The 21,071-nt window shown below is 39.4% G+C and overlaps 1 protein-coding gene across 3 annotated transcripts in view; it reads left to right on the top strand.

Moving 5' to 3' along the window:
- The first annotated feature begins 1,810 nt into the window (after positions 1-1,810).
- The window catches only part of MIA2 (MIA SH3 domain ER export factor 2), a 39,775-nt gene continuing 20,514 nt past the window's right edge, over positions 1,811-21,071 (top strand). The window contains exons 1-14 of one of the 3 annotated variants that reach the window (XM_086463448.1): positions 1,811-1,925; positions 3,466-3,599; positions 4,901-4,987; positions 5,332-6,484; positions 6,695-6,814; positions 10,501-10,716; positions 10,840-10,940; positions 14,162-14,293; positions 16,530-16,551; positions 16,685-16,773; positions 17,167-17,238; positions 18,054-18,164; positions 18,483-18,554; positions 18,977-19,081. In XM_086463448.1, coding sequence (XP_086319574.1) covers positions 1,811-1,925; positions 3,466-3,599; positions 4,901-4,987; positions 5,332-6,484; positions 6,695-6,814; positions 10,501-10,716; positions 10,840-10,940; positions 14,162-14,293; positions 16,530-16,551; positions 16,685-16,773; positions 17,167-17,238; positions 18,054-18,164; positions 18,483-18,554; positions 18,977-19,081 — 2,529 coding nt within the window. Of the gene's footprint in view, positions 1,926-3,465; positions 3,600-4,900; positions 4,988-5,331; positions 6,815-7,303; positions 7,736-10,497; positions 10,717-10,839; positions 10,941-14,161; positions 14,294-16,529; positions 16,552-16,684; positions 16,774-17,166; positions 17,239-18,053; positions 18,165-18,482; positions 18,555-18,976; positions 19,082-21,071 lie in introns of all 3 variants that reach the window. The other 2 variants (XM_086463447.1, XM_086463450.1) reach the window with 2 other exon arrangements.

Raw genomic sequence — 21,071 nt, 5'->3', positions numbered from 1 at the left:
TGAAAAAAATAAAAAAAAAGGCCCATCTTACTTTTCTGCTCACCAGGTTTCTTTGCATTTGCAATGTTTTAGCTGCTTGGTAGTCCGCTTCTTCCCTTTCACCTCCTACAGATAAACTCAGAGGACACCAGGGAAGGTCCAAAATCACTGACCCTCTAAGCCACACAAGATCCAGGGGAGTGAAGAGGAGAGAGTGTTGATACTGGGGATGGGGCTGCATCAAAGCAAGGCAAGGGGCTGATCTACAGTGTGTTTTCCCTGGCGCACAAGCTCTCCGGGGGATTACCTAACAGCAGAGGCAGCTGGTGTGCTAGGTCATAAGATAGGCCTGTCTGACTATCGGGTCATGTGGCAAAGGAAGGGGCCAAAGTGTTACATTGCAACTGGAGAACGAGTCATCTCCTGTGATTTTTTTTTTGTTTGCAGGACATTGCTGGTTAATGTGACCCTGGCTCGCTTTGTGCCCTCTCTCCCAGCCTCCAGTAGCTGATCTGTTTGCTGGCTCAGTAGCTCAGGCTAAGCACCACTGTCTGGCAGGTTGGAGTTGTAGAGCGGGAGGGAGGGGGAACTGTGCTGCAAGTAGGATACAGCTTGGGTTCATGGAAAGCGGAGCAAATTCTGCGTGAGTCACGCTCGGGACGGAAGGAGGGGCAGGCTTACTAGGAAGTAATGTGACTGCAAATACCAGGTTGGGAAGGAATGCAAATTGTTTGGGTGCTATCAAGAAGGGCAAAAGAAGAGGCTACCTCATGCAGGAGAGTGGGAAAGGAAAAGTGAAGCCCCTTTTGTAGTTAAATTAGACATATTGTGTTTAGGTCACCAAGGAAGTGCAGGACAATGACGTGAAGCCTTTGAAGCAAAGCTTGCTTCTAACGCAAACCTCTGCAAGATTTCATTTGTAGCACAACTTCATACCTATATAACCAGTGTATACTTCCCTATGTAATTACTACTTTAAAGCATAACCTGTATTTGAGAAAACTTAACTCCGCATTGGATAATAGATTACCAAGAAACGGAGAGTATTCCTTAAAAAGCAGGACATATCATCTGCTTAGCTTTGATATATTGGTCTGTGATACATGATGTAGAAATAGCATATGGATTTTCTAGTTATCTTAAGAGCCCGAAAACTGCCAAGCACCTTTTTAAGTCTTTGGAGTTGACTAAGTGTTCCCCATGCTAAAGGACTGTACTTAGCATCTAGTGCATGAGAAAACTCCAAAAGAGTATATGGAAAAAATTCTGTTCCGAGTTCCCAATGACAACCTATAAATAATCTAAAATGTATCAGTGCGCACAAAATATAGTTTATTAAACAAAAAAAAATAGAAAGCAGCAGCTATGTTGGCAACATGCAAATCAATATAAGCATAAAATTGATAGTCCATCTTAAAATCAGATGGAAGATGTATATTAAAAATGCATTCATAATCCAGAAAAAACCCTAATAGAACTCTTGTTGGATTTCCCTTAACAGAGTCTTCCACAAACTCAGTACAAAAGAACATACCTGACAGAATCTAATTTTTTATGTGACCAGAACTAGTTTCTTTGTATTCAAAACATCAGTCTAGCTAGCAGAACAGAGTTAATTATTAAACGTGTGTATAGTCAGGACACCTGACTTTGCAGATTGTTAGCAGGTTAGCATAGTGTACTTCTGTTTAAGCAGATGAGAGAAGGAAAATAGGATTATAAGTTTATTTGCAATGTTTTGTTAGGCTAAGGAAAACAATGTGGAGTATTCTTGCTAACTGCACATCAATGCAGTTTCCACAGTTTCAGTGCATTCTAGATTTAATCTAAAATGTCAAGGATCTTGGATCAGAAAATTTTGCTGTTAGTAATTTCATTTTTAACAAGTCTGCAGAGCACAAAGGTACTTTCAGAATGGAAGAAGTGTGGTGATCGGGAATGTGAGAGTAAGTAAAAAAGTTGTTTGTTTGTTTGTTTCAAAAGGAGTCTGTGGTGTGTGCAGCTATTAGGAACCATAATGTTGAAATTAGCAATGAAACAGACTGAAAATGAGTAGCCATAGAAATTGTTTGTTGTCAATATACTAAGTTTATGAGCAATAGGCTTAAACTTTTCAAACAAATTAAGAAAAAATACTTGCTGGATTGTTGTATAAGTATATAAAGATCAAAGTTCTGTAAAAATACTCTTGAATAGCTAGTTTTTCTCAGGGTTCCTCAAAACTGGCAGTATAAAGCAGCTTTGAAATATTTTTAACTCATTCTTTACAGGTACAAAAGAAATATTAAAAAAAAAAAACAACCAACCAAACCAAAAATGGTAGGGTATAAACTGAGAAAGAAGACTCTATATCTTGTGTTTATAGTATATTCACAGCCCATTCTGCAAAACCCTATTTTTTCTACTTATAAGCAAACTGTTTGGTTTGGGTTTTTGTAATCTTTCTTACAAAAGACCCTGTTAATATATCCCCTTTACTTATTTTTAGTTCTTTAACATGAAGTAAAAGCAGTAACTAGTTATGGAGTTCCTGGGGAGTAAATAGCTCTGCAGGAGGCAGAGCCACTGAATCACAAGTGGGCAGCAATAAATAATGCCCCATTTATTATCCATTGCTTACCATTGTGAAACCTGTCATAATCATATGTAGTTGAAGCTGTTCCTAAGCTGTCTCCGTTGGCTTGGCAGCCTTAATTGTTGCATTTTCAATGCGGACAGCTTGTCCTGAAGTGAAAGAGACCTTAGATTTCCTCTGCTGATGGATCTGTATTTTCCTGTGGAGCCATACTGACTTCAGTGGGTTCTGGATGCTCAGAGATGTCTGTCTTTGTGGAACAGCGTTTGGAATGGGCTCCAAACTGACTAGAGGACATCAGTAGTGGTTTCTGTGGGGAGACGGGGTGGAGACAAAGAGAATTTAAAGTCATTCAAATTGAATCAGAAACTTTGGTTTTGGCGGCGTGTTTAAGGTTTATATTGCTTAAACTTACCTATTTTCTTCATAAGATAAATGTATTCAAAATAGAGGACAAAATCCCTGAATTACTAGATTTTAAATTAGTAATTTTTAAATCTAGTAATTACTAGATTTAACTTAGAATTTCTAAAATATACAATTAAAAATATGCTTGGGAAATATTTTTTAGCTGTTTAGATCTGGCTTTAGTAGTTGAACTTCCTAATTCTCCACATGTATTTCAGTACTGAAAGCTTGGCTGAATGAGGACTGGAAAATGCCCACACAGGACAAGAGCTGTTCTCCTCGATGTCTGTAGTAAATAGGAAAGGAAACAGGATAGGGCTGCTTTCTGCATTAGTTGCTTTCCACTTGATAATGTAAAAGGATTAGTATCATAACGAAGCACATATTGATGTATTGACAGACGTTTTAATGTATTATATATAATCAGCCTTCTTCAGTAACCTATCTGACTTCAGACAAAATGGCTGCTATACTTATTTGTTTCTTTCTACATACTATTCCAGCGGCAATGAGCAGAGTTCAAGCCACTACAGACTACTTAGGGCCTGATTGCCGGTATCTTAACTTCGAAACAGGGGAAGAGATAATGGTATACTCCAAACTTTCAAGGAAAAATGAAAACTTGTGGACAGGAAGTGTAAGTACTTCAACCTGAAAGACTTTACCCATAAATAATTTAGATAGTATAATAATGACGTAACAATTGCAGTCTGCTTGCTTCTAAGGATCTTCCATCTGTTTTTAACATTAACCAGTCATGGATCAATATAGTATTTGGGAGACGGGTCATTGTTATTATCTTTATATAGAAAGGGAAAATCAAACCATGGCCAAGATCACTCATGGAGAAAAAAGTCAAGATCAGAATCCAAGTTTTCTGCCTCCTTCATCTAACCATTTGGCCATAATGATTTCATCTGGTTCCCTTAAAAACATTCAGGTCTATCAGGTCAGGTACCTACCTACAGGTCTGTGGGTAAGAAGGTTTTACAGTTGCTTAATCACTGATCCAGTATTGGGACCTGACTGCACAGTCTGGTGCTCAAGGAAGGTTCCCAGAGAAGTTATCACCCATATTTAATGAGTTGGAACAACTGGTGATGTAGTTAGAACAGCCATGTAGTTCTGTAATAGCTAAGAAGGAATAGATGCATTGATCCAAATCCAGCTGCCAATAAACCTGTGCAAGTGCTTCAAAACCAGACAAGTTTACCAAAAATGGTAAACTCTTTTGTTTGTAAATGATCTGTCACATTTATTGTTTAACAGTGAAATTCTGTCTTCCTTTCTTTTTCATCCGAGAGTGTCTTTGCAGGTACCTCACTCTTCCTTGCTTTCCAAGATGTATTCCTCCATTAAAGGCTATGTACAATGGTTTGATGTAAAGCTAGTGGTTGGTTTCTGGGTCAGACTGACCCTTCCTCAATTCTTTTGGGCATTATCATCAACTTATTTTCTGTAGTGTTGCCATCTTCATTGCTATTTTCTCTTCAGCTGCAGCTGGCCTCATACCTGAATTTCATATCCTACTTTTTGTGTAACTTACTATGGGTCATTAGTTATTAAGGCACGATTTTTCTCCCACTTGAGTCAATGGGAAATTTTAGTAGGAGCTGGCTGAGACGATCTGTGCACACAACACTGTCTTCAGCTGAAGCAGTGTTAAGGCTACCGGTTTGCTTCTGCACAAACACACATTCACAAAAATAATACAGAAAATAATAGTATGGAGTAGCATACTTCCCCTTGCTTTCTGAAATGGCAAATGGAACACTTTTGTGAAGGAAAAATAAACCAGTCTTTTGACCAAATAAAATGAAGGGGGTAGGGGGCAGTCCTATAAACTTACTGTTTATTCATTTTCTAGCATATATGCAAGCACCTGACGTACTTATCACTGAAGTTTAAATGCTCTCATTCCCTTTATATTTTTTACAGAAAGGAAAGGATTTTGGATATTTCCCAAAAGATGCTGTGAAGGTTGAGGAAGTTTTTGTTGCAGAAGAAGTTGAAGTGCTCACTAAGGTAAACCAACATCACCAGATTTTCCAATGTAGTTCACAGCAATTGAAAAATCTAATATCCAATTAGAAATTCAAGTGGCGATGCATATTTTATTTCAGATAATTCAAAACATTTTTTTTCATTATGGCTCCATTTGCATGTTTATTGTTCTCTAAAATAATTTTTATCTAATAAATTATATAGAACCATTAGGAATAATATAATTACTTAATAGTCCTTTGTGTAAAGTTATATATACGTACAACTACACAGAAAGAAAGAGAATAAAGATACAGTGCTGTGCTACACAGTGCTGTAGAAAATTACACATTAAAACACTTTAAAAGTTGATACTGTTCTTTTAGGAAACTGATTTCCTCTGCCTTCATGGAGATAAGTATGCTTTTGAAAATGAAGACAGTGCATTACTTGATCACAACAAAGAAAGTGAATATTCATCATCTGATGCAGAATCAAACCTGCATGAAAATGAACTCTTAAAACATACAGGAGACTCCACGCAAAAGGAAGAAAGAGTTGAATCAGTTTCTGAAAATGATTCCAAGGAATCTGACACTCAGGAGGAGTCTGCAAGCAAAAAGTTGGTTAGAAGAAATGAGAACAGAGAAGATGATACTGAAGAGCCACAAATGCAAAACAGCCACCCACTAGAACCCATTCCAACACAGTCCAGTTGGATTGCAGCATGGTTTACCGCAGGAAGTGAAAACAATGAAGAGCCCTTAAAAGCCATTACTGAATCTTTAGAAGAAAATACATTCCGAGGCAGAAAAATAGTGGTAGCTGCTGAAAATGACTTACAGGAGCCAAATGATAAGGAGCAACAAGAACCCCCAGCATCTGTTTGGTTTCAAGGTGGACTGACGGACTTTCTGTATTTTGGTGAAGAGAATACGGATGTTGGTTTGGCATCAGAAAAAAAGGATCCGGAAATCCAAGATATTTCTGGTGTGTCTGGACATTCCAATAATGAACAGGAAACAGCAGTCACAGAGTTATTGACAGAAGAAGAGAGTGAAAGACAAGAATACAAATCGAATTGGTTTAATTTGGATTTAAGTAATGTTCTTCATTTTGGCCATGCTGAGAAAGATACAACTGCTATGGAAGACCAGCAAAGCAGAGAAACAAAGGATGAAGTGAATAAGAATAAAGAAGTGCAGACTTCAGACCAGAAAGAATCACATGTGGACAAAGAATCAAAGGAGACAGTTAAAGCAGTGGCAGATGAAGAAGAAGAGAATCATGCAAAAGAAATAATAGATTCAAACAGTAACATGCCAAATCCTGGGGAGATACCAGGTGTGCGTACTCTTAATGACACCAAAAGCACCTCAAATAGCACAGAATCATCTTTTGATATACTAACAGGTGACAAAGAGAGGCCAATTGAACCTTGCAGTTCAGAACAAGACTTGGTATCAGAAAGCAAACTGCTGACAAACACTGAATCTAAAAAGAGAAATCAGGAGTCAGAAAGCAAACATGGACAGTCAGGTTGGTATACAAATATCTATAATAGCTTTATTAATTATAATATGGACACATATGATAATGAACAGGGACACGAATCAATTGCATCAGATCAGATTTTTTCTTCTCCTAGCCCACCTCAGAATTGTGATCCCTCAGACACAAAAAATACAGAAGAAAAGCCTGACATAGCTGAAGAACAGAGCCATTTCTTCTCTTTTAGTCATTTTGCAGACATGCTGACGTTTCCGAGTTCAACAGCCAACAAAGAGCAAGTGCAGAGTTTGCAAGATGATGTGCTTTTTCATGAAGAAACCCCTCAAACTGAAAATGATGATGAAATATTAGAAGGAAGTAGTAACAGAGCAATGAAAGTACAAGTAAATCAGAGAGTTAGTGAGGAGCTGCCTGAAAATGATGAGGGTACAATCCAAGAAAGCAATCTGTTTTCTGCACTAGCTGTGCAAAATAATGAACACAGTAATGAAAAAGCAAAACATTTTGCCAAATCAGTTAGCGATAGTGATGCTTCACAAATTTTATCTGTTGAAACACTAGTGCAACCTGAAATATCTCAAAGGCAGTATGTACCCTTTTTCAGTTATTTCAGTGCTGAAGTACATGTTTCTAAGAGTAGTGAAAATCAGGAAAATGCCAATCTAAAAGGTTATTATAATGACCCTGTCTCCAAAGATCGTCTACATTTACCTTCAAAATTAAATTTTGAAAATACAGTGGAAATTGGAACTCATGTGCAGGGAAAATCAAAAATGGAAACAGCTGAAACAGTGCAAAAAGAACAAAATAATGTGAACACTTTTATTCAAGAATCTGTAAATTCAGACGGCGAATTACCAAGTTATGGTGAACTACCAGGAACTGCAGATAATCACCTGGGCATCAAGAAGAGCCCATGTGACAGAGAACCGAGTGTTACTCTGGAAACACCTGAGAAAGGGAAAACAGTTGGATGCTCTGATACAGAACAAAATTCAGCTTTGAAAAGCCAGTTCAAAATGGATGGTGATGTAAAAGAGAGAACTCACAAACCAGAGAATAAAATCAACCCACTGGGTTTTTACGAAAACAACATCAAAGGGTTCAGTCAGGATATTTTTGATGATGAACAGGATCAGAAACCTAAGGACTCCAAAGAACTCCCTCCAAACCAACCTTTCTCTCCTCACCCCTCATCTACTGGCTTCAGTTTAACAGGTACCAAAACTTCTGAAGAAATTGGCCACTTGGAAGACACATGGAGTTTCAGAATGGAAGGTAAAACCTGCATGCTGAGAATAACAGAACTCAGCTTCCATAATGAAAAAGGCCTCAGTATAAGCCTTGATAATGTACTATGGGGAAAAGAAACTGAAGGCACCTCAAATCAGAAGGTTAAACGTAATAGATGAGGTAACAGTAATGTGGATACCTCCAAAGAGAATGATCTTTCTCTTCATCTGGCAGTGAAAAATAACAAACAGGGCTGTGGAGGAAAAGAAACCAAACAAAACCTACCAGATCCATGCAAGATAGGACAACACTTTACGCCCTTGCTGATAGCTTGTCAGGAGAGAAGCTACAAACCGAACAAATTCCTATGAACGTGCAATGTTATCAGAAAAGTGAAGCAGAAATAACACAGGAAGATTCATGTTCCAAATATGAGCTTCTGGTACCAGAGAATGGGTCAGAGGACAGACTTAATCCACATTTTAGAAAGAAATATAAAAATCACATGTGATACAGTAAAATAAAAGATTATTCTGTATCATCAGGTTTAGGCCCATCAATTCAAGCTGTTAATAGGGCAAGATACCAAACCAGAGAAAATTAATACAAGGTTTGTAAGGCATCATCAAACACTGCTTCAAAAGGCACAGTAACACTAAAGTCTTCAGCTGAATCCAAATTAAATAAAAAATTGTAAAGAAAATTTATTGACAATAAAAGCAACAGAGCAGTCATGTGATGTTAGTCTGACTGAATGTGAACTTTCACCCTAGAAGCCCCCTAAAATAGAAGACAATTTTAAAGAAAAAAAAAATAGTTAGTGTCTCCTAACATCTGCGAACTAGAACGCTAGACTGCTATTAAAAAAAAACAAACAAAACAAACAAACAAACAAAACCCCAAAATCAACAACCAAACAACAAAACCCCCCCAAACAAACAGAAAAAAACAGATTGATTAAATCCTGGCAACCTGGGATTGCTCAGAAACCTGGCTGATAAAAGTATATGTTGAAAAAGAAGTTACAGTTTTAACTGAAATGAAGGATGATACTGAAAAATTAACTGCTGCTACTAAATCAAGATAGAGTCTTTCTTTCCCTCTCCTGAAAATCAGGAAGTCAAAGTCCAGAAATATAAATAATAAAAATGATATTTTAACAGAAAGGGTTCCAGGTATTATTTTTACCAGACCATCAGGATTCTTTGCAATTACATTTAGTAAAACTAACAGTAGTAGTGGAAAAAAGTCTGAGGATACATGTTTTGTCAAAAAACCCCACATGAAAATAGGGATGACACTAGGACTAGAATTAAATACTGTACAGGAGAATAGGATGGAGTTAAAGGAAAAAGAATCAGAACAAGAAAAAGTTCCTACTAAATGTGCAGAAAATGATGAAATTAATTCAGAAATCATGCAAGAAATTTGAGGAAGGACAGCTTAGTTTTGGAAAAAATACTGCTGCAGAATCCAGCAAAAACAAGGAACTTGACAAAATCATAGTAGGGCAGAGTTCATGTTCCAAAAACCAAGCAAAACCAGGCAAATATTGCATGACAAACACTCAGATTTACCAAACCCATTGATTACTTTCCAACGACTTTACTTAAAACGTTAAGCAACCCTTAGAGGATCTCTGTGAGGGAAGCAAACTGATGCAGCTGCACCAGCAATTTCAAAAGATTTGCCATGAAATCACGGCTTACTCTTGTAAAGACAGTGTTATGAAGAGGGAACAGGTGATTGTGTCTGCACAAAAGGGGCATGATTTTGACACTGGGCAGGGAAAAATGTATGGAAAAAAGGAATGTTCTTGTAGAGCTGCCACAGCTTTTGTCTCCTCTAACAATTAAGTGTGCAGCCCAAGCTGCAGCTAAAGGTACTGGACTAATGCTTCACTAACAGTGATTCAGCAAGAACAAAATAGGCTTTGTTTGAGGATAAAAATACAACAGATACAACACTGTCTCCTTCTAGTGATTTAAAATCAAGAGGCAGCAAGCCTAACTCACAGTAGTTAATGACTGATTTATGATATTTTGAGTCGCTCATAACACAGAATGAGTTAATATAATGGTAACAATTTAAGAGCCAGTTACTCCTTCTGACTTTTGACTATTGGTCTACTTGTCATGGGTACCTTTGGCCAGTATTGACTTGAAGTGTAGAATTAAAAATTTGTAAATGGCATTTTTTTTTCCTACATGGGTAGGCAAGGTGTGGGGTGTTTTTAAAGCAGTATTTTATTTGCTTCAGGAAACTTACTCCAAGTCACTGAAACGGAGGCGGCTAGGTGCCCTCAGCCATACTGCTGCATGAACATGCCTGTGGTTTCTTGTATTTTGCAGTGAAGTTTTTTATCTTGGGAGAAGTTGTTAATCTTTAATCCTACATGGCATTTTTACTTGTTCTTTTTGTAAAGCTTTTCCCACTTGTGTTTGGATAGAATATAATAAACAGACTTACTAACCCTGAACAGGGAATCTCTAGGCTAACTATCAAAACCAGACCTATTTTTTCCTGAACATCCATTTTAACTACTTTACTGCAACGTCAGTTTTGCTTGAAGCTCTATCCTCCAAACTCTGTTCCGAGACCATTATTTGAGCAAGTATTTCTTAAATCATAAATCTGTAGCACATTTTACTCTGATGTAGCACTTCAGTGTTTGGCTTCAAGTTGAGGAAAATAAAAATTTAAAAAATCAAAATCTCTGTAGAAGTTAATATCTTGGAAAGTGTGTGTGTGTGTGTAAGTTGAGCCCCCTGGTAATAAGCATGATTTCCCTTCACAATTATTTGCAGGAGTAGGCAGCAGAAGAAAGCTACTAGAAGAAACACCGGAGAAGGAACATGAAATGAATGCAGCTGTAGACAGTGAATATAACGGTGATGAACATTCAAAAGCAATAGTGATTCCTTCAGTAAATTCTGAAGAAAAAATGGAGAGTTCAGTAGTTGACTCTCCATTTGATGTCAAAAAGCCTTTCTCAGATGCCATCCAGAACTACATTCCAAGTAATAGTAAGTATTAAGTTTCTTAATTTTAAGGAAAATAAATTTGCAATCTTAAAAACCCAAATAGTTGGAATTCTATTAAGTTGACAATTGTAACATAAACCCTTTTTTTCCTTATGAACAAACTAGATGCAGGCTGGATATATCAGATACTTCTGTGCTTGAATGCTCCTGAGATTGGCGAATTGATAAAATCTGTATTTTCAGCAATTACGAGTATTATCAAAAAGGTAAGAATTCTTCATGTGATACACTGCTGACAGTAATGCAAAATTAAGCCAGTTACTGGTTCTATTCCACAATGAAGCTACTAAAAAGGAAAGAAAAAAAGAACCTTTCAAATAAACTCTCTGCAGTCCCCTTCCTTCTGGGGGTATCTGATGCTAAATGAGATACAGATAGAACAAGAAAATGTCAGGTTAGCTGCTCTTCATCTGCCTCTGTTGTTTGCACAGCAGAATCTGATGAACTTAGTGTGCTGGTTTTTGTTTGTTGTTTTTTTTTTTTTTTTTCCAGGAAAGACCTCAGTGGTCAAAATATCTTTTTGGTTTGGGTTGTTTTTTTTGGGGGGGGGGGGGGTGTTTTTTGGTTTTGGGGGTTTTTTCGTTGTTTTTTTTTTTTTTTTAATGAAACTCATAGCGCCCTCTAGTTCCCATGACAGTCTAGATTAAATTTGCTTGGACTTAGAAAGTTTTGATTAGGATGAGTAAAATAACCAGAACATTTCCATTGTTTTTAAAAACTAATTTCAAAGCCTTGAGTCCCAAAGATTCCTATAGTTCATAATTGCATTAAAAATACTTTTCTAGTCAAATATATAAAATACAAAATAGGATTATGATTGCTATGGGGGAGGTCTTAAATATCAAAATGTAGGGACAGAGTAAAGGTGGACCTTACTGGACATAACTGCACAAGAAACAGTGCTGGCAGAGGAATGTGAGAAAAGGTAGATGGTGTTGCACTGTCCCCTCTAAACAGAATATATAAACAGGTAATATCAGGTAAAGAGGTGTATGGTAAATTTCATTACTTTTGGTACTTTGGTTTAATGTTGTTTAGATTGGGTAACTGAAGTTTAAGAACCGTCTAAATTTGTTCCTGATTTCCAGTGTACTTACATAGATTCTGGCTAAACTGCAGCCTAGTAGACAAGAACTTTAAGGCTTTGGGTTTTTTTTCTCATGAACCAGACTGGATTTCAATGCTTATTCATAGCTCACGGCCAAACTCATTCTTGTATTGTTTGATACAGCTCAAAAAATCACTTCCACCTGTCACTGTCTCTTAGGTGGCACCACCTTCACAGGCAAGTCACTCCCTTGCATTGTGAAAATTCAGCTAGCATACGTTAAAAAAAAAAATGTAGTTAACTGCATATCAAAATTAAGAAAAGAATGTAATACAAAAATAGTCCTAGCGAATGAGATGAAAATGAACCCATTGCTACGTGGCATTGCAGCTACCGCTTCTCCCATCTTCCCTTATGTTTGTGTACCAGCGGCCCCAGGACGCTCCATTCTTAACAAAGAAACGTAGCTGAAGAAACCTAGTCTAAGCCGTGAAGAAACCTAGTTTCAGCCGAACCACGCCCGAGCACCCCGCGGCCCCAGGCCAGGCCCGCCAGGCCCGCCCCGCCTGCGCCGGAGCCGCCGGTCGCTGACCCACCTGTTGGCCCCCGCCCCCGCCCGGCAAGCACCAGCCCCGGCTGCCCCTGTGGGAACACGAGGCCTGTCCCCAGGCGGCCAGGCCGGGGTTTTATTTGTGTAAGGACCTGCCGCCGCCCGGGTGCAGATGGAGGCGGCAGCCGCCGAAGGGGAGGTGAGTCTCCCTGCGCGGAGCGCTAAGAGGAACAGGAGTAGGTTGGTGGCCAGCGGGGCCATGTCAGTACTGGGGGACGGCGGCGGGCGGTGAAGGGAGCCGACTGTCCTTCCCGCCCGCGGGCGTCATGCGAAGGGGAGGCTCTGGCGAGAAAGGTCCCGGAGACCTGCGGCTCCTTGGGACCGCAGCACGGCCGGGCGGCCCCCGGGCCGGCCGGGCGAGGAGAGGACACCCACGAGGCGCACCTGCCCCTGGGCCCCGCTGGTCCCGAGGCACCCCCGCTCTAGGCCGAGGCGGGGCGGCGAGGCCCGGGGCCCGCTGCCGCCGTAGCGCCCTCACCTCGCCCGACAGTGGTGCTGCGTCGCCATTCATGCCCCAGTGGTGCAGCCCGCGGCCCCCGTCAGGCCGCCCTGGCTGCTCCCACCTCTGCCCGCAGCGTTCCCCGCGGCAGTAGTGGTTCCCCCCCCCGCGGCAGTGGTACAGGCCGGTTGTCAAGCGACGAGCCGGAAGGGGCCGCGCGGTGGTGGGCCGGCGCCGCCGCCTCCCGCGGTAAGATGGCTGCCGGCGGCCGCGGCGATGCTTCGGACGTCGCTACCGCCAGCTTGTGGCTGGGCCTGCGGGAGAGCGCGCAGCGCTACTGCGGGTTGGCCTTGGAAGGGGCGCGCAGGGTGAGTGCGGGACCCGCCCGGGGTGGGCTCCGGCGGACCCCCGCGAGGGCCGGGGTCTTGTGCAGCGGCGCCTCGGCGTTGGGGGAGACGGCGCTGCCGGGGGTGGCGAGGGGAGCTCGGGTCTGAGAGAAACGGCGCCGCAGCGCAGGGCTGCGGCACGCCAACCCGTGCGCGGCGTCGAGCCGGGCTGTCCCTTGCCGGCGTGCGTCGGGGCCAGCAGCCTGCGGGGAGCTGCGGGGCCCGAGGGGCCGGGGGAAGCCCGGGCTGCCAGGGCCCTGTAGAAGCTGGACGTTTCTTCGAGAATAACAGGTCTCAAAAAGCCAAAGCAGTGAAGCGAACGCTCTCTGGTTTCACACCCACCCCTCTTGGCTTGAAGCGGGGGTAGTCTGGCCGTTTTGTTAAAGTAGACGAGATTAAGACTTTATTATGCAGTAATGTGTTCTTAAACACCGGTGACACTATATTAAGCAGGTTGTATCTTTGAGACAATGGTGATACATCATTTTACAGATAAACTGTAAGTGTGTTTTAAGTGTTTAAAGTGTGTTAAGTCATTATGTTCAGTATGTTATTTTAGCATGAAGTTGGTTGAGTAGGTTTTTCTACCAAACAAATTTTCTACCACTAAATCATAAAATACTTACTAGTATTGGTTCTTCTAGCAGTGAAATGTGTAGACAGCTCAAAGGAGAATTTACCATAATTGGTAGATTCAGAAGGAAAAGTTTTCAGAGCTTTATCTGTTCATCATATTTTGTTGGAACTTTTCATACTTTTTTTCTTCACTTGGTAAATGTTTAATTTAAAAATCAAAGGCTTCTGTTAACCGTTTTCTCAAGAGTTTTGGAAAAAAAATAGATGTACAAGCCTTAGAAGTAAACTGAGTCAACATGTAATGTCTATTTCTGTGGAAAATATTAAACTCTCCTCCTTTATTTGAAGCTTTTTACTTTATTTTTCAGGCTGTGGCTTCACTGCCTGAAGATATGAGACCTGGTGCTGATCTGTATGGTTTCCCATGGGAAATAGTGATTTGTGCTGGCGTTGTTGGAGCCCTTACAATTCTCTCATTCCTGTATAGAAGTTACCGATCAGTAAGTATTCAAAATACATGTAGATATGTAGAGTGCATTAATTATTTGAATTGAATGGTTTGACTTGAAATTGTTATTCTGTTCAAGGTATGTAATGCTTCAGAGTTTTAAATCTGTTGTGATTGAATTTAGAATTCCTCCAAAATAAGTTGAGAAGTAGTCTGGTTTTCTTAAGCCACTAAGTGTTTGGACATGTACCGAGTGACTATTGTGATTAGAGGAAACGTAATGAGACTAGCTATAGTAAGGCTTTCTTTTTCCATCCCTTTTTAACTTCTACACCAGACTTTCAAAGTCAGCCCTTAAATTGTTTTCATGGGATATAGAGGCCTTCCCTAGGGCGTATGTGTGTTGGTACCTCTGTGACTACACTGGCTATAGCCAGACCAGTTCATGTCCGTCAAAGTAACAGTAAGCAAAAGCAATCCAGATGGATTCCCATCAAGGGAGGCATTTTAAAACTTCTTGGACAGTGGCCTTGATTCTGTTTATTGGAACACTGAACCAATTTTACTGTGTGCTCTTTGTGAGCACTAAGCTGATGACTTTGAGAAATACAGTAGTGAAACCTTTTAATGCACAAATCAGATTATATTTTTGAGGTAAGGGTTGCCTTCTATTGTGAGTAAGTAAGGATCTGAGTAATAACAGCAGTAATAACTGCCATACTCTCCCTGCTAATGAAATGGAGTCAGCGTGCATAGTTCAGTATTCTAAATTTCTGCTCAGTTTTTGCATACTCTTAAAAAGACAGAATGTGATTTTGGTGCTAGTTGTAACGATGCTCACGTTTGAAGATAGGTTGCATAGCAGTTTAGTTTTTCAGATATGAGCAACTGCATTTTTAGCGTTCTAATGTCAACCTAGATCTGGAAGAATGCCGCCTTATTCTGCAGCAGTGATTCAGACTGTCTGGAAGAGGATCTGTATTTGTATAAGCTAATGTATCTATAATTCAGATCATTCCTTCTGTTTTCTAGCAGCATCCCTCTAGGGGGTACGAAAGAGGCGTTTCAGCTGAAATCCATCAAGCAGCAACCCTAGTATTGTTTTCCTCCTGCACGTGTCACTAAGGCATTATATATTACAGGAGTAATTGATAGCTTTTTCAGTCATCCATACTCAGAACTGCACTAACTGCTTTTTCACGAGTTAGTGATTACTTACTCAAAAGTAGTGGGGTTTGGTTTGTTTTTTGGGGGGGGATGACAGGATAAGGTGTGCTTATGACTTTATTGATAGGACGTGGGGTAATGATTTCAAACTGAAAGAGGGTAGATTTAGATTAGATATTAGGAAGTAGTTCTTCACTGTGAGGGTCGTGAGGCACTGAGCAGGTTGCCCAGAGAAGCTGTGGCTGCCCCTCCCTGGCAGTGTTTAAGGCCAGGTTGGATGGGGCTTGGAGCAACCTAGTCTAGTAGAAAGTGTCCCTGCCCATGGCAGGGGGGTGGAACTGGATGGTCTTTAAGGTCCCTTCCAACCCAAACCATTCCATGGTTCTGTGATTCCCCTTTTTCTGTCGCTTGGGCTCCTTGACCATCCCATGGCCTTTGAATGAGGAGAAAACAGGGAAGATCTGAGGGACCCATTGTATGTTAGGCACATGATCCTGGCCCAGCCTTGAGAGGAATGCTGTGTTGTAAAGTTTTTGTGGGTTCAGCCAAGTTCTGCATCTCTTGTCCAGGCCATTGACAGATTTTGTTACACCGTTTGTTAGATTTTGATTCTAGGGCACTAGACCCCCACGTGGCAGCTGCTGATTTGGCACCTTTTGCTGAATTGCATCTGGGCAGGATGCCCATCGAGTAGTACCCTTCCTGCAGCTCTAACTGTTATATATTATATGTAACATATACATATTCACATGAGGGGTTTTTTCCTCATGGGAAATTGTCTGAGCTTCCCCCTCTCTCCTTTCCTACTCTTTTGGCTGTGCAAGTCCACTACCATTTTGTGTTGGAAGTCGTGGTTATGTGATGACTATACAGAGGTGTGTTATTAAAGTGATCCAAGTGAAAACTAACCTACTTCCCCTCTTCTTTCTGGTAGATTATAGTGGGAGAAGGACAGGCCAAACACAAAGCCATGGAGGGGATAAAAGCAGAGGGTGCAATTGTCCATTTTTGACAGCAGCTTGTTTTAAGTTCCATGGAACCACAGCTTAAAAGATTAGTTTTCAGATACTATGCAAGAGTAATTGATCAGACATTTTCAGTATTTATTCTTTTTATTTCAGGTTAGAAGTCGACTTTATATAGGTAAGCTTATTTTTCATACTGTTTCTTTGGAATATGACTTTCTTTTCCCCTTCTTTTTTCTTTTCTTTTTTTTTTTTTTTCTCCTTTTAGGTACTTAGATGTTGCAACATTTAACTGTCTGTCTGTTTTTTAGGAAGAGAAAAACAGCTTGCCAGTAAAATTGCTGAACTAGTTGAAGATAAATGCAAAATTCTTGAAAAACTCAGCCTTTGCAAGAAGGAGGTAACGGTCCTCATTTATTGCTTTCAGATGTGTCACAGAAATGGGCTTAATTTATCAAGTTTCAAGTATTAGATTTAGCTAAAAGTAAGATGTTCAGAAGCTTTGAAATGATTCTTCAAATGCTTTTTCCTGTCAGTGCCTTTAAGTGCAATTAAGATGTTAGCAAGTTCTGCCTTTAACTCTTAATATGATGTATTTCACTGGAAGCAACTTTGGAAAGTATTTGTTTTATGCCACTGGGATAATATACTAGGTCTAAGGCTTTCCTGATTTCCAGCAAGATGCATTTGTGATTATTTGAGTGATGGCTATGTTTGAGACTAGAGCATCATAAATTAATGCATTATTTAAGGAATTCTTTACATACATTCTGACAAAGTATTTCCTTTTCAGTTTGAAGATTTAGAATTGTCTCTGAAGGATGATAATGTTATGAAAGAATCAACAGACACATCTTTTTTTGAGGTAAAAAAGATAAATGGAAATTGTTATTTCTACAATTTTAAGACAATAGGTCAGGAAAATGCTGCCCTTTTTTATTTAAAAAAAAAAAAAACAACCCACAAACAAACAGAAAAACAACCAAAAAAACCCCCCAAAAAACCCAAACAAGCAAACAAACCCCAAATCCACCAAAACAACAACAACAAAAAACCACCAACAAGAAAAACCCAAACCAAAATCCCCAAAACCTTAGTTTTTGAGAGCATTGTTATTTTAGTCCTGGGCTACTGAAAATTACATAGAAGTGAGGCATTTAAATTAAGAGAAGTTTTTGTAACAGCTGCATTAAAAATGATTGATACTAGAGCAAATGGCATATTAGACAATATTTAATTTTTCAAAAAGTAAATTGTTCGTGTTTCTAGGGGAGAGAGAGTAGTGCATGATAGATTTTTTTCTCAATTCTGATTTAATTCAAATATATTTTATAGTCTGCTGAGCACAGTTGTAAACAAAAATTACCACTGCATTGTTCATATCACCCAAACTCAGAATATATTTATAAAAGAGTTCTAAAAAAGTGAAGGAAATACCTAATGGGCTCTATAAAATTTATGTAATAAAAACCCCAAATAGATTCTTTCCTTCTGCCCTTCAGTTCCTGTAGAGCTAATTGTTACAGGTTCTGTTAGCATGTGAGAATCTTTAGAGTACTTTGAGATTTATCCTTCATAGGGTGAAATTTGTAAATGTATTTTTCTGTCATTTTAAAAATCTGCTTGTCTTCATGTGTCGTTAATGTTGAATGTGTTAACTGTCAAAACAACTTGATTTAGGAAATGCATGAAAAACTGAACAAGTCGAACTTGGAACTCAACCAAGAAATAGAGAGTCTAGAAAAAGAACTGGAAGAAGAAAAATCGAAGCAATCAGAAAATGATAACTTGGTAAGACTAAATAGAATCCTGTCTTTGTTACTATTCATTTAAAAAAAATTTTCCCCAAAAAAATTCTCCTTGGAGAAGACAAACTATTCTTTTTGGGTTTTTTAAGCCAAAACTACTGTTCCCGTTTTGTCTCCCCTCATGCTCCCTGTAGCATATTAGAAAAATGACACCCATAAAGGAAAATACTTAACAAAAGCTGATTTTACTGATTTGGCAGTAGAACCTTCTCAGTTTGAAAATTAAAGTAACTTTATTAATTGCCTAGACGTTTTCAGTCTAATCTGTGGAAGAAGCTGTATGACAACTAATAATTTTCAGGTGGCTGAAATTCAGAAGAGAGTGGAGTCTTTAGAGAATGAAGCAAAATCTATCCAGTCACAAATTGATGAGGTATGTCCAATCTTTATGGTATCTGTTTTCAAATCTTTGCAATTTCTCTATTCTCTATGTAGTTACTGTTTTATTTTTTTTCTTCTGTTAAGGGTGCAGAAATAATTTTCTGTGTAATCCAGAAGGTTTTGTAAGGGTTAGTGCTTCCGTGTGACTTGATTTAGCAACTTTGAATTTCATATAGTGATGGGCATTTATTGGGAAGTACAGTTACCTTATCTTTTCTTTGTCTTCTTATGCCACTATGATACGTAGTGTTGCAAAACTCCAGTCAGCAAAAACTGTTGAAATTGTAGGGAAAATGTGAGAATACATATATAGCACAGCTAGAAAACCTAAGAATAAGTCAAAGAATACTGTCATGACCCCACTTACGTCTTCACCTATGCTGTTTAAACAACACACTTCCTTATTTCTCTTAGGCCAAGTCCACCTTAAAAGTATATCAAATTAATACAGAGAGACTCAAGACATCTGTTCAAGATGCAGTAGATGAAAACTGCCGTCTCCAGGAAAGTGAGAAACAGGTAGGTTCTTCCTAGTTATCTTTAGAAATACTATATTTTCTTATGATATTATGTAAATATGATTTCTCCAAGGATCTCATCGTCAAGGTGTTTGTTAATACCCCTTGTGTATTCTAGTAAATGGAATGAGGAAGAGGACATGGCTTTAAAATGATTTTGTGTTGGAATAACTTTGTCTAAGGTAGTCCTGTTTTGAAAGAAATTTAAGAATTGGAGTTTGTGGGGAAACGTGCATAGAGTTCAGTGAGAAAAAAGAGTGTATGGTAGTGTAAGGCTAATAACAGTTTTGCTGAGACCTGGAGGAAAGCAGAAAGATTTGAGCAAGTCCACAGCTAGGATCCTCTACTTGATCCAGAAAACAAAAGAAATCAAGAAATGGTAGAGTATGCAAAAAGCAGGTAAAAAACTTATTGTAGTACCATTATGGATGAATTAATGGAAAGTCAGGTAAGTAATACAAAGGACACAAAAGACTGTTACTTCCCAAATTTTAGCTGTTTTTTTTCCTCAGTACCATAGCCAGACCCCAAAGAATGCTGGTTATTTTAAATTGTTCAGCATATGCCATAGTTGTCCTGTGCAATAACTGGTTTTACAATGAAATTATTCTGTTGTTGTTTTTTTTTTTTTAACAAAAAGATACTCTGTCCGAACATTAAATGTTCCATGGAATGTTTTTGGTTTTGAGGGAATTTGGGTTTTGTTTGGTTTTTTTAATGGATACATTATTATTTTCCTGACTGACTGATGGTGTCCTTGTTGTCTGAACAGTAACCTGATAAGATATCTTGCAGCGGGCAGGAGTAGAAGTACAGGCCTGCTGGTTTTTAGCAGTCTTATAAAAAGCTGGGAAGTGCTTTAGTCCTCTCTATCAAAACATTGTGCATGAACCAGACTTAACTGATCCAGGAAAAAAAAAAAAAGGTACTGGAAATAGAAGATTTTCTGCAGTAGGAATATTTCAGTTCTCCACAACTCTGTTGTCAGTAAAACTTCGTGTTTTTCTCTAGTTTTAGAAGGAGTACATGTTTGTGTCCTGGTTTGGCTGGGATAGAATCACAGGCCAGCCATGCTAGGCAGGCCGTTAGCAGTTTTGAGTCAGCCAGGTTGAGTGTTAGCTACAGGTGTAGCCCATACCATCATGTCATGGTCATTATAGAGGGCGAAGGTTTGCTGAAGAGAGGGAGCTCCTGTGGGGTTCCTGCTGGGATTTCTCCTCTTCCTGCTGCTCCTCTGGTATCTCCCTGCTCCTGAGGCCTGCTCTCCTGTCTGTTGTGACAACTGCCTGTTCATTTGGCTAAGTATAGCTTTGTATGCCTTTGTTGGTATTAATGCTGTTCGTTAAATCTATTTTCGCTTCAGCCCATGGGTCTCCTCTCCTTTTCCCAGTTCTCCTTCCTGGCTGGTGAAGGGTCAGTGGGTGACAGAGCCACTGCTATAGTTTAGCCCTGGATACAGGCTAAGTGCAGCCAGTTTGTGACTACAAAAAAAGGGAAGACAATTTTATTAGATGCTGTGAGTGGAGAAATAGTAGATTAGTTAGCACTGTGAGGAGAAGTTGCTTGAGAATTACTTTTATGAAAGAGTCTCTTTTTTTTGGTCTAATCTATACTTCCTTTTTGTCTGTTCCTGTGAGGAGGAAGGGTCTGGTCTTGGTGCTGTATTTCAAATGTGACAGTATACTTACGTAATAAATTTTGAGAAGCAGTGCACAAAGTTCTAACAGAGAGGGTTTTTTTGTTTGTGTTTGTTTTTTTTCTTTGGGTTCAAACAGAAGTAATCCGACTATTTGTGTGTGTATGAAAAGAGCCTTCTTTTTCTTTCCTTTTATGAAAAAATAATACTTAGAGTAAGATAATACTAACTGCTGACAATTACGTTTACGTTTTGTAGGCAACCATTTTCTATCAAGCAAAACCAGGAAAAAAAAAAATGAGTAAAAACAACTCCCAGGATGTAATTAACTTGCCAGGTTCCTAGATAAAAATAA

Source organism: Leptosomus discolor, chromosome 3, assembly GCF_034619465.1.
Source record: "Leptosomus discolor isolate bLepDis1 chromosome 3, bLepDis1.hap2, whole genome shotgun sequence".
NCBI classification, from domain to species: Eukaryota; Metazoa; Chordata; class Aves; order Leptosomiformes; family Leptosomidae; genus Leptosomus; species Leptosomus discolor.
Note: the sequence above shows the minus strand (reverse complement) of the source record. Positions and strands in the feature narration are given on the sequence as shown.